This window comes from Amphibalanus amphitrite, unplaced genomic scaffold (assembly GCF_019059575.1).
Source record: "Amphibalanus amphitrite isolate SeventyFive unplaced genomic scaffold, NRLGWU_Aamphi_draft 001369F_arrow, whole genome shotgun sequence".
NCBI classification, from domain to species: Eukaryota; Metazoa; Arthropoda; class Thecostraca; order Balanomorpha; family Balanidae; genus Amphibalanus; species Amphibalanus amphitrite.
In genome coordinates, this window is record NW_024882862.1 from 129,102 (window position 1) to 142,666 (window position 13,565).

The window sequence follows — 13,565 nt, forward strand, 5'->3', positions numbered from 1 at the left end:
GAGCGGCTCCTCGACCCAGCCGGCCCTGCTGAGACGAGCGGCTGAGTTCCGGACGGCCCCGGCGGGGGAGGCAGGCACGTGGGAACCGGTCGGCACGTGCCGGTCCGCACTCCGCTCCCAGTTGCCCACACCGATCCAGCGTGCCAATCCTCGGTCTGGTCGGCTTCTGTTGGCGATGCCGGAGCCGTGACGCACACACACGCGCGCGCGTGCGTCAGGTCAGAGGCGGACAGGTGGCTACGAGCAGCGGTCGGTGCGCGCGGCGGCCGTAAAACGGAGCGGCGCCGGCCGGGCGGCGCCAGTCTGGAGGCGGCGCTACGCTGGGCCGGTCGGGATGACGTCCGCGCTGCTGTGTGTGTGCGGCGTGGTGGTGCTGCTGGCCGCCGGCTGTCCGGCCCTCCGACTGATGCCCGACCGGTACTGCTTGGCGTGCCTCTGCAACGCGGCGTCCAACTGTTCGCCGCGGATCGGCTGCCAGCAGCAGCGCGGCCACACCGTCTGCGGACCGTTCCTGCTCACCGCCGACGCGTGGCGGCGCGCGCGCAAAGCCGACCGCCAGTTCGCGCACCGGTTCCGCTACCTCAACTTTCGGATGTGCGCGTCGGACCCGGAGTGCGCAGCCGAGGCGGTCAGCCATGCGCTGGCGCACTCGGCCTCCGACTGTGACCGCGACGGCCGCATCACCTGTAAGGACTTTGGCATTCTGAGCCGCGGCGGGCCGGCCGCCTGCCGGAACAGTACGCTGGCGCGACGGGCAGCCGACTCCGACTACTTCCGCGTCCTGGAGGGCTGCCTGCTCGACGTGACGGCAATGCTGGGCGAGCCGTCACCGCCGGCAGGCTGTGGGCTCAGCGCCTGACGGACAGACCGGCACGTCCGAGCCCGCCGCTACGGACAGATGTCCGAGCCCGCGGCTGACGACCGATGTCCGAGCCCGCCGCTCAGGACAGATGTCCGAGCCCGCCGCTACGGACAGATGTCCGAGCCCGCCGCTACGGACAGATGTCCGAGCCCGCGGCTGGGACCGATGTCCGAGCCCGCCGCTCAGGACAGATGTCCGAGCCCGCGGCTGGGACCGATGTCGCTAGCTCAGCGGCTGAAGGAAGACTTCTCGACGCCTCGGAAACAAATTCACAAGGGAACGGCTGAACGAACGCCTGTGACTGCCGAGAAACTCCGTGCGGTGAGCCGATTCCAATCAAGATTCAGCCACAGCAGACGTCGTCGCTGAAAGAGGGGACTCTGATGTATAAAATGGGTGACCATAGGATATCTCCTTTGGAAGTATGAAAACCACTCATTTTCATCTGTGTTGAGAATCCTTCAAAACCCTGTAAGTTCGGAAGTGAGCGCCGACCAAAGAGCTTTGTAAGCTTACTATGGCTCATACGGTCTCGTCAGGAGGAGGTCAGGAGGAGGTCAGGCTGTGACGCAATAACCAGGTCATGGTCACAGCTGCTACAATTCTGGGCTTTCGGTTCACAGCTTGTCGCTGCTGGGAGTGTGTGTATGTATCAAGTGACTTTAGAATGTCCATTGCACACGGTATGTGCAGCGCATAGTGTATGGAATCATGAATGTACTTTGTACATGCTCACATGTGAGCACTGCTTGAGCTCCTGTTACATGAGACTTGGGCAATAGGAACAATATTTTGAGCCAGCCTGCGGATGGAATCGCTGGAATGTACATATACGCTCGCTGATGTCGGATCTTCCCGGAAGATCATGAGATTGAGCAATCTTTTAGCTCTCCCCACCCATGGCGGATATTCGTGATGCCGCGTCAGCTACTAGTGCCACTTTTGTAGTAAAATATACATTGAAATCAAACCATACACACCACAGATTCTTTTTTTAGACTTTTGGTCCGAATGGATGAACGAGTCGGACCCGTGCCACCCGACCTCGCCCGCGCCCCGTTCACCGGTGACAATAGGAATCGAAAGTTTAACGTACCGCAGGTAGATGGCGGCACGGTCATCCCAGGTCTAGGGGGACCCTCACTGGTCAGTTGCTTTAGTATATATTGCCTTGGCTTAGTATATGAGCGCGGGTCAAACGACGTGGAGCTTCCCGGCCGCGAGCTCGCTGCCATCGAGTTAGCAAACGGACGCCCTGCCCATTCTGAACCCCGCTCCTGCCCAACTTCCGAACCGATAGTCGCAGAAGGACGGAGAAAGCGGCAATCGAAAGGTCTCAACAAGACGGACTTTTGGAGAAAATAGGTTGCTAAAATGACCTAAATTACAAATTTAGGATACCTAATTACTCTCCGTGTCTCGAAATTCACCGTAAGTGCCAAGGTAAGCAACTCCTGAGTCCGGGCGGCAGGCGGTCCCAGGCGTTGGTGCACGGCATATAATTGACCAGCGAGCGAGTTCTGTGCGCACGCGTGGAGTTTGCAGTAGGACGCTCTCCAATCCCCACGTGGTCCTTCCTGTCTGACACCTCCGAACGGGACACAATCAATGTGTCCCACGTACTTTTGCTGACGTACAAGGTGTCTAAAAAAGTGTCACGGTTTTGAACATCTCCCGTTTCGTAATCACGATGCCTACATCATTTAAACTTTCCAGATTTTCTGGCAATGTTTTGTCAAAATCACAAGTTCCTAGGCAGAATGGTTTTTACACCAGAACAAACAAACAAAAATAGAAAAGCTCAATTTTTGTGCTGTAGGAGATGGTACGTCACAGCCTGCCGTCGATCCTGTAGGTAAGAGTAAGTCCCTTTCGCGTGAGGAATCCAGAAACAAGTTCATCAATACATTTTTGAAACACTTTATAGGTAAGAACACCGTGTACAGCTGCCATGTGGAGCACAGCAGCAAGCTGAAACACAGTCACAAACATGGGCAACGAGCAACACTGATTGATTTTCAGACGACGCGAGTTTCCATGCCCCGACGCCCGACGGCATCTTTGATGGCAAAATCCTCTAATCGGTTTTGTTCCGAAACACAGGAAGAGACGAAAGGATAGCTGATGGACAGTTGTAAAATTCCTACTCAAACGTGCACAGCTTCTGGGTGTGCGTAATGTGGCAGTGTGTCACAAGTCCTTTGCAAGTTGTCAGTGACTGCAGCTTTTGACGGAAGGATCAGGCATGGCAACGGCGGTGTCCTGAGACTAATGGGTGATTGCCATTCCACTGTCTGTTCTGCATGGCGTTTTTAGTCTCTAATAGTTGCAGAAAACTATTAACGAGTACGCTGCTGGGTGCAACAAGCAAAAGCCGAAGTCTTACCGAAGTTTTCGGCAGACTGTGACGTATACCATCTCTTATAGCAGCAAAATTGGGATTTTCATATTTTGTTCTGGTGAAAAAGCCATTTTGCCTAGGAACTTGTAATTCTCTCACATAAAATGTCAAAACGTTGCCACATTATCTGAAGAAAAAAATTAAATGGTGTTGGCCTTGTGGTTACGAAACGGAAGATGTTCAAGACCGTGACACTTTTTTAGACACCCTGTACATAGGTACAATGCACATACATTTGCGTTACGTATTTTTGTGATGCGTTCTTTTGTCCGCGACCCATCCACGTCTCCCCTGCACGGACCAGAAACACTGAGCAGAACCGTCTGCCCTCAGCCTCAATTCCACCACACGACTGTCGGTAAGACGCGAGAAGTTCAAAGCGATAAGCAGCTTTCGGAGAAGATAAGACACCGGGTTATTCCGTGGCTGAATACCAGAGCACGGCAGAGGAGTGTGCGACTTGATCTGCCTGGATCCGAGGCGCGCTTAGAAACTAAACGGAACTGACCGTCAACACGCACACCCACCTATCTCTGACCCCACATACACGTCTGTTGCTCGTCTGATCGTATGCTTTGATAGTAACGCAATATATTGAAGGTACCTACATAGATAGTGTGTTTTCCCTGTGTTCTCTTTGTGCAAGCTTGACCAGCCTACACATTGCAGCATCTCACGGGAATGCTTTGTTTCACGCAGCTTTTTCCGTTGAAGAACTAAGACTCCAATTGCCTATCTCTTCAAAAGTGTAGCACTTACCACAAGGTGGGTCTATCCAAACGGTTGCAAGCTTATTCGGATGATGTGGCTTTTTGAAGCAGGATGCAGCAATATAGAAAAAAAGATATCAAGTGAAAACGGTTTGAAATTTTGTGATTTTTGTTTAGTTCGGTATATTTTGTAAAATAGCTCGTTGCTACTTCCTTGAACTTCATACGTCATTATGATTCACACGTGCTGTATCAATGGATCGGAACAAAATGGGACATGGATAAATTAAGTAGCTTAGGCAAACAAAGTAGCTTGTAGTTTTGACGTGTTCCTTCAAAGCACCGCCTACAAGCTTCACCTATCGCCTCGCCTCATAATGGTAAGATCACGGGTTAACCCGGCAGTTACTGGGGTATTTCGCCACCCACCGTTTGCTGGGGGGGGGGGGGGCGTTAATCGCCCCCAGCCGATAACTCGAGAACCAATAGGCCCAGGGAAACGCATGAGAAGGCAAACGAAAGAATACGACGAGACGCTTCAGATGAGTACTTTAAAGTTGCATTTTGAGGTCACAGGTCGGGTCAAGGTCAGGTCAAACACCTGAAATCGGGCTTCCAGTAGCATGGACTTCAGGACTTCGCAATGGGCGGCTCTCGTCATAAACTCTGTCAAAACGGCGCACAATCCATCATATAAGGCCTACAAGAGTGTCAGCTCCATGTAGGGGTCAGTCAAGCATAGGTCAGGGTCAAGGTCAGGTCAACCGGGTAGGCAGATATCCCCGAAAATCAAAACTGATATTCGCAGCCTGTGACACATGTTTTATGGGTAATTTGGGGCGTAGAACACGATGGTGACATTCATTTTATCATTTGTGTAGGGGAGACCCGGGAGGTATGGGCCCCCTGGAGGTATGGGCCATCGCAATTTTGAAGAAGTGTCGCGTATTCTTACACATTTGACGGCGTAAACTGGTAGCAGCCATTCCGTTATACAACCCACGTGATTTTCATTATCTTCCTCAGTCTTCTTTGGCAATGAGCGGCGATGAAGCGTTTTTGCCCTCTTCGAGTAGAATACTGTACATACAGAAAATTCGTGGTAAATTTGAACCAGGCTCGTGTTATGATGTCAGGCCAATGCTTACATCAAGTTTAAAGCATGCAAATTAAGACTGGATAGACAATATGACGCTTTCTTGCAAGATTATGAGCTGAGATGCTACGCAAATTCTGGCGTCCTAACCGGGAGGTTCGGGCCACCCACCCCCGTTGATCCTAAATCAATAAAAAGATGCTTTCATTGAGTGTCATCTTCAATAAGTTTTATTTTTGTCGCGCAAGGTTGAAAATTTAACTTCAAATTTCATTCAAACAAAAAATATTATTTATTTTATTTCATGGAGCATGATTGAGTTTACTAAAATACACTACATATGTGCCCAAGTGACCTCCATGAAGTAAGCTGTTGGCCGCTTATGCGGTTCCTGGGCTCTAAGAGTGTACCGGAACGTGTTTGCCATAATATTGCACCGAATAATATTGCACACTAAGCGACTCGGAGCCAAGTTCGAGAACATCCCTTGTAAGTACCCCAAGCCGCATGCAGATGGGTATGATGGAAGAAAGACGTGAAGATTAATACCTCGAGCGTGGCAAAGGATGTTGGACCAGCCAGATATGGTCCATCGACCATCAGAACGCAATCATGTCACGGCAGTAAGTTTACATTCAGTGGGAATCGCACATCCAACGCCGACGGGATGGGTTGCCAGTGAGATGACGTCAGAGCCGGATGGCCGCGCTCGTTGGCCTGGCCTGACCTGCCCTGCTGAAATAGCAGCGGATAAGCAGAGCACTTTGGTGGCAAGAGTGCTGTTACGCTTCCAGAAATGTGCCCGGCTTTCCGGATGATGTCAATTATTATAAAATAGCTTTAACAACAAGAAGTGTTAAACACCAAGCAATCGGGATGTTGCAAAAGCTTTGGGACACTGCAAACAGTTTCAGTCTTGCAGTAAGGAGGCAGGACATTGAGTTGGTCACGGACTTGCTGATCATATCAGTTAAAGGCTGTTTTCCCGCACACGGTGTATTGGATTAGGCACAATTACTGAAGCATGCTTAAACCTTAAACTATATTTTAAGCTTAAACCTTTAACCTTAGACCTTGAACTATGTTCTAGTAATGCTGCTTAAATTGCTGGACTAGAATTGTTTACCCTAGAAAAGAATAGGAAACAAGACTGTAATAGACTATGTAGAATAGACTAGTCGAACAGATCGGTCTTAATTGATGGATATTTTATGCCTCAAGGTTTTTGCGTTTTAAACATTTTAATGGCGAAGCAAGTACATAATACAGTCTAAGCGCTGACGCTTGGTATTTACGGGACACTGGTTAATACGCCGTTGGAAGACTAAAACGCGCGATTTAAATGGCTCGCAGGAGAACTGCGAAAGACATTAAGAAGTAATACGAAATAATTGGAAACTCAACCTATGCACAAGGCTCTCTGACCGTATGGTAAGTACCCAGTATATGCTATGTAGGTATACTAAGAACTTCAAACTGCCTTAATCGTAAAGCTGGATCACTGGATGCAAAACATTTTGTTGTGTTTGTTCGTCGTACTTGGATTGCGCTGGCTTCTTGGAACTACTGGGCCGATTGCGCTGAAAGGTGGCATGTAGGTAGGCAGTAGGCACCGATTAGGAATACACATCCATGTGCCACAATTGGGGTGCTGCTGCACGTGCGCACGTGCAGGGAACGATTCCAGATCTCGAGAACGGCTGGACCGATTGCGCTCAAATTTGGTACGCGGTTAGGGACCGGTTAGTAGGGTGCCGTGCACAGTGCACACTGCACAAGTCAGTTGGGACCCATTTTGCACGTGCGCACGTGCAGGGTGCCGCTTCCAGATCTCAAGAACGGCTGGCCCAATTGTGCTCAAGTTTGGCACATCGCTAGAGACTGGTTAGTAGGATGCCGTGTACAAGTCCGTTGGAGGCACCCTCTCGCAATTTCTCACTTGCAAGGCCCACCCTCTCGCTTTTTCCGTAGTCGCCCCAAAAGGCGTTTTACTGGTATAATTTTAACAAAATCGTACGAGGTCCTTTTGTGATTTGTTGAAGCGCACCAGTTTTTTGTTTAAAGAACTGTTCCAATTATTCCTGAAAATATGCCTTTCGATTTCTGCTTTCTTTTTGCAAAATGAAAAATGCGAAACGCCAATGGTTTTTGAAATTAATTTAACTGGTAATACATTCAGAATTTTCATAACCTAGGATGATATTATTATGTTGATATTCGGCAAAATCGTACATTAACTTTGATTTGAAGTTTCGTAGAGAACCTCCGATTTCACGCGATTCAAATATAGTGATATTTGAGGTATCTGGTGGGTTTTGATGTAAAAGTAGTATAAAAAGTAGGTGAAATGCCAATTTCAACATTAAATTGCTCGTGACTCAGACCGAATATCGAAAATCTGACTTCAGTTTCGTAAATTGGAGTGCTGATTTTACCAAACATCAAATGTTGTATTTTAGCTGACAATTTACCTTTAATGCAAAATATCAACTTTGAAATTTGACCTAATTTGACCTGAACTTGACCTGACCCTCACCAGAACGTAACCTAAGCTGGCCCCAAAGGCTGCCTGACCCACATAATCGCATTTGTCATGTAAAATGGACCACCAAACATGTATCGCACGACACTTTCATATTTTGACCCATAGTGACCTGACCTCTGTGACGGCCAAATTCAATCACCCAGAAGTGTTAACCCGCGCCCCGCTGGGCTATTCAGCCATACGCGCCCTGCTGGGTGGGGGGGGGGGGGGCAGATTCTGCCCCCCTGTCTAACTTCCGAACCAATGGTCGTAGAAAGACGGGGAAAACGGCAATCGAAAGCTCTCAACAAGGCGGATCTTAAGAGCCCAATTTTTTTGCTTAAGTAGGTCAGAGGTCAGGTCAAGGTCAGGTCAAGGGTACAAGATGCAAGTTTCTACAGTATCGGCCTTGCACCGTAGTTGCCGAAGAATGGACTGAGACTGATGGCCCAAAACGTGTTCTTAGACTACCAAGACAATATTAGTTGCATACAATGTCATTCAAAGGTCAAGGTCAAGGTCAGGTCAGGTCATGTCAGGTCACCAAAAACAAAATATAGAAAAGGGCATGTGCGACACATGTTTTATGGGTCATTTTACTCATAGAATTCAATAGGCACACTCAATAAGTGATATGGACCACCTCTGGATGAATTTCAGGTCGAGGTCAGGTCAAGGTCAGGTCAAGTGAGGTCAAATTTTGAAGTTGGTTGTTAAGGCCTAAAAAGGTGTCTATCTGATGCAGTTTTTCACGGCGAATCGAATGGTGCTATTTTTGTTTCCGTACGAGGTCTAGAACTTCCAAAAAAAAAATCATTTTTCAAAATTTTTGTGTGTCGTGACGTCATAAAATTTTGAATAACTTCCACATTTTTGAACCGATTCTTCTAAAAATTGGTATGTAGGTGCACATAGACCACTTCTTTGACATATATTCCGGTTTTTTCGATACACTCAAAATTTTGGATTTTATAAATATTTTCCCAAAAAAGTCAGTTTTTTGAAAAAAAAAATTTGGGCCAAAATCCAAAATTTTCAAAAAACCGAGATAGCCATTTGATAGACAAAGTAGAATCACGTATAACCTTTTTTGTTACGTCTTGATTCCTTTAAAAATGAAGATGTTAGCGGCGTTTGAAATTTTGCCATTTTTGAGGCGAAAATGGCGAACATGACGTCACTAAAACGTCAATTTCTTTAAAAAAAAAAATTCCGACGGATTTCGCTCAAATTTTCAGGGAACGTCTCAAATTGATGTATGATAAGGTACTGAAAGTTTGACGTCGCTGGCGTAACGCGTTTAGAAGTTATTGGCGAAAAACGGGAGGGGGGGGCAGATTCTGCCCCCCCCCCCAGCGGGGCGCGGGTTAACTGATCCCTATCAACTAACCGATTTGGTGCCGTCTCCCGGGGGTCAGTGGGGCGTGCTAAGCTTCAGCCTTTCATCGGCACTCTTCGATTATTGTGATGTTGGCTGCCAGCCACATGCCGCGAGAGCTGTACAGTAGGTCTATTAAAAAAGTCCCCAGCACCAGTGGGCGCTGCCTTCGCTGAGCCGAACCCCCGTATGCCTGTCCCGTATCGCGCCGGTATCAGGTCAGTTAGGGTCAGCGGGACCGCTCGGTCCGGCCCGCGGGCGGCGGACGGGCGGCCGGTAACGCTTTCCGCCAGCCAGCTGTAGAATCCAACAAACGAGACGGCCACCGCTCAGCGCAGCGAAACCGGTGTTAAAGAATGGCAGTAGATGTTCATTGTTCATGGCCACAATGATTATGAGATAGTCATTGTTAGCCCGTGCCCTACAGGAATGCCTAGACTCTCACGCCCTGTTGGAGGGGAAATGGGGATTGAGCATCATTCTTACAACTCAGCTTTGGGCATTTAACCCGCGCACCGACGGGGGTCTGCGCCAACTTAGTACCGACGGGGGGGGGGGGCGGATGACCGCCCCCCCCCCCTGAGATCTCGAGAACGAAGCAAGATAGCGACAAGCGGTAAACGGCATCGGATACGCACGGACAAGGTCTACAATTTTTACTAAGGTCATTTTCAGGTCAGGTCAAAGATGACGTCACAGGGGTCGAAAAAGTCAAAATGGCGGCGCTAGATATGGAGAGGGTTTTTCTCGAATAACTTTCGAAGTAGTCAAGATAGGAACAAACTAAGGGCATCATCGTGATCCTCTCGTCAATCCGCATCGAATGATATATATGTTGACCTCGAAAGGTCAAGGTCAAAGGTTGACCTCAGGTCACGTGACCTCGAGGTCATCATGTATATCATTCGATGCGTCTTGACGAGCTGAACACAATGAGACCATCCGCGCGGCTGTATCTTGTTCCTGTAAGGAGTTATTGGCAAAAAACCTTTGGTGACCTTTGATGACGTCACATGACCTTACAGCTGCCCAACAGCAAAACAGACCTCAAGGTAGTGAAGGTTGATCGTATGTGAAGTCATGTATGGTATATGGGGCCATTCCGACCCGTTTTAGTGGTAAAAACAGGGAGTTGATTTTTCCCCCATTGACTTATAATGGGGAGGTCGCGAAATTGACCTGACCTTAGGTCACCGACATCAAAATTCCGAGATATACAAATTGTAGCTACTAATGACCTAATAACATTCTGCGACTTTCAAAGGCCTCCGACATCTACTGTAGCTCTGGCACGGTGACAAAGTTGCAAAAAAGTGACTTGAGGTTGGGTCATTCAAAGTGACCTGGTGACCTGACCTTAAAAGTTAGGAGGTTCAAACTTGCACACCATGTGTAAAATTGATGAGAGAATAGTCATACCAAATTTCGCGGCGCTACGCACCGCGGTTTTCCCGCTATCTGCGAAAAACCTCAGGGGGGGCGGATATCCGCCCCCCCCCGTCGGTGCGCGGGTTAAGTGGTATTCGAAGTAGCGTCGAAAGCAGCAAAAAGAAGAAAAATACTTCAGCCAATTTTAGATCGGTTCAGAGCAAAAGGTCATGTCACCAGAGGTCATCGATGGTAAAATTTTGCTTGGACAGGATGCGTTGTGCGCGCCGGTGCATTGGGTTTCCAATTTCCATGGAAACATCAACAGACTCGGAAGCTCGTAACGCTTGCGTGGAGCCGAATTCATATCAACCGCCGCTACAATGCATGGCAGCGCAGCGCAGCGTGCTGCAGCGCGGGGCCGTGAAACACCGCCCAGGGCTATCCATGTATCAGGGCAATCCAACCCACGTGATGGGCTCGGCCCCAGCGGAGCATGAGGCTCAGGACTCCCGCCCAGGCCCCCTGTCTCCCCCTAATTCCTGTCATCCTTCCCACTCTGAAATCGACCGAAAGAGCCTAACCTAACACAACAAGCAGCTCGTTTACCGCTATGTCTGAATAATATTGTCAGATTTAATTAAGGTCAACGGCTTAGCACGTAAATAACAGCAACTGCCACCATCGGTATTATGAGAAAACCAATTGCTTTTCCACAAACACTAAAAGTTTTAAGCTAAACCTGCATGAAATTAATTTTACCAGCCTCGTGTTCCTCCTATCAAAACGCTTCGAATGAATCAAAAGTTGATCTTTAAGCCTCACCGGCACAGGCCATTTTGCATCCTTCGACGGCACAAGGGGGGGGGGGTGGCACGACCCCCCCCCCCCTCGCGCTTGGCCCCTGATTGAGCTAGAGCTTCACGGAAAAAACGAGCGTGCTGCCCGTCACGAGAGGAAGCCGATGATACCCAATTTTAAGGTCCTAGGTCATCGGGTGACCTTCCAGGTCAGGTCAATGACCCGAAAATCGGGAAAATGGGGACCTATTAGAAAGTCGTAAAGTGTGGCTGCTATGGGGTTTTCCGGGGTGCTGATCACGAATATCGTGCTAGTTTTGATCAGAGATGATGTCTTAAAGCATTTAGACCAGGTCGGGTCAGGTCAGGTCAGGTCAACCGGTAGGGGTCACGACGGGCATTCGTAATACCTGTCATCCGCCTCTGACAGCTTCGTAACATGTTACGAAGGCACCAAAACTAACTTCGTAAATGTTCAAATGGTTGCTAAATTCGAATTCAGCTCCAAAAACTGGCATAGAAACATGTAAAACTCGAAAAAGTGAACCGAGGTCACCAAAGGTCAATGACCTGACCTGACCTTCAGGTGATCTTGACACCCACCCTAATGCATCGGAGCAACATCAAATCACATGTTTGAACGCTTGAAACCACGAAAAGCTTGCAAACGCGCGGCTAATGCGAGCCGACATACGCCGAATCGCGATTCCGGCCAATGGTCTCGGAAAAGAGGTCACAGCCCACAGGTCAAAGGTCATTTGGGTCAGGGTCATGAAATTTTCAGGGTAGGTGTAAGATTGATCAATGCCAGGGTACTGAAAGTTTCGTCGCGATCGGCCGCTTTTTACGCGAGTTATTCGCGAAAAACCTTGGAGGGGGGTTGCATCAACCCTCCCTCCCTGTGCCGGCGAGGGAGGTCATTTGAAGAATTTGGCCTATGTTCAAAGACATGCCTATGTTAAAAGACATGACCTGACCAGAAATGGTCATGATGGATAGCAGGATATTAGATCCGTATCGTGAAACTTTACTAACACTTTAGATGATTTCATAACTTAAGCATGTCTATCAAAAATATTTATTACATGGCTCATGTGTAAGCTGGGTGTGTGATCATGCTTACGAGTACCTATGTTGAACGCAACTGATAATGTTCTGTTGGCCACAATTTCTATATTTAATTTATCCTCCCGGATTTCATATTTTTATTAATGGCACCTTGACGATGTCGAGAAAAAAACGCTTAGAAGATTTAAAAGCCTGAGATACATTCAGTATAAGGAAGGGTCAAGTGTGCTAGATTCCTTCCGTCCTCGCTATCCTCAGGAAAAACCAATCCGCATCGCCCCTAGTCTTCATGCTTCCCTCTCTGGACTGGAGGTCACCCCACCAGCCAACCTGTAGTTGATGTCGGTTCCACTCCAAGACACATAACCCTCTTCGGGTGACCGTTGGGGAGACGGCTGGACCGCCCGACAGGGCAATCGTCCCACGGGAACAGTCACGCTTCCGGAGTCCGCAGATCACTGTCGCTGGCTCGCACAACCAAATTACGACACCAGAGCATAGTTATGTCATAGCTCTGCAAGGACCTTCTCAGGCCGAAAAAGATGGCTCCCAACAAAACAAACAATTTTCTCATTCAGTATTGTATCTCATCAGGCACCACATGTTTTCAGAGTGTTTATTATGCGTTCCGTCCAAAAAAAAGCGCAGTTCAACTTTCTCCCATTGACTTTAGCGATCTCAAAATTGACCCGACCTTTCTGTCAGCAATGTCAAACTTGCAAAGTAAACGTTTCAAATACATATACTGTTGCCCATTGAAATCACTGAAGGTTCTAAAGCGATCGGTTAGTCGATGTATTTAGATATGATGAGCACAGGAACTTTCCTTGAGGTAAGGTCACTTGACGTGACCTGGTGTTATGACCTTGAATTGAAAGACTTGGGCGGGAAAAATGGATCATTTGAAATCTTAAAATGCTAGATTTTAACAATAATTGCAAACACTATCCCGGCCAAATAGTGAGTGAGAAGGGAGCGATTCCCCATCCCCATGTTTAGCTCCTATAATTGAGCTAATTGCTAGAGCCTCGCGGAAAAAAACGAGCGCTTGCGTCGTTACGTGACGCAGCGACTGTCACCCCATTTTAAAATATCAGTGACCTCTTAGGGCAGGTCAAGGGCCCAAAGGCATTTGATCGGTTTTTGGTGAATAACTTCGCAAAAAAAGGTCGCATTATCGTCATTTCGATACAATCGTGTTTTCTGTTCAGTGTTCTCAGACGCGTCGATTTATATGCTTTTTTGCTTAGGTGAAGCAATTTAGGATGTTTAGGTCAATGTCATGTTAGGGCAACACAGGTCACGAAGCTGTTGAAAGGAGGACATGCTGCGTAACATTTGATTCGGTAAGTCTTGCA

The 13,565-nt window shown here is 48.2% G+C and overlaps 2 protein-coding genes across 2 annotated transcripts in view; both read left to right on the top strand.

The window, feature by feature from the left end:
• Positions 1 to 334: 334 nt before the first annotated feature.
• Positions 335 to 859, top strand: LOC122372527. The gene has a single exon (XM_043349773.1). It carries the CDS (start codon positions 335 to 337, stop codon positions 857 to 859), a length of 525 nt encoding a protein of 174 aa, XP_043205708.1.
• A 39-nt stretch (positions 860 to 898) lies between these two features.
• Positions 899 to 13,565, top strand: part of LOC122372528 (fukutin-related protein-like) — a 34,871-nt gene continuing 22,204 nt past the window's right edge. Inside the window, exon 1 of the mRNA XM_043349774.1 lies at positions 899 to 1,183. Coding sequence (XP_043205709.1) covers positions 899 to 1,183 — 285 coding nt within the window. The remainder of the gene's footprint in view (positions 1,184 to 13,565) is intronic.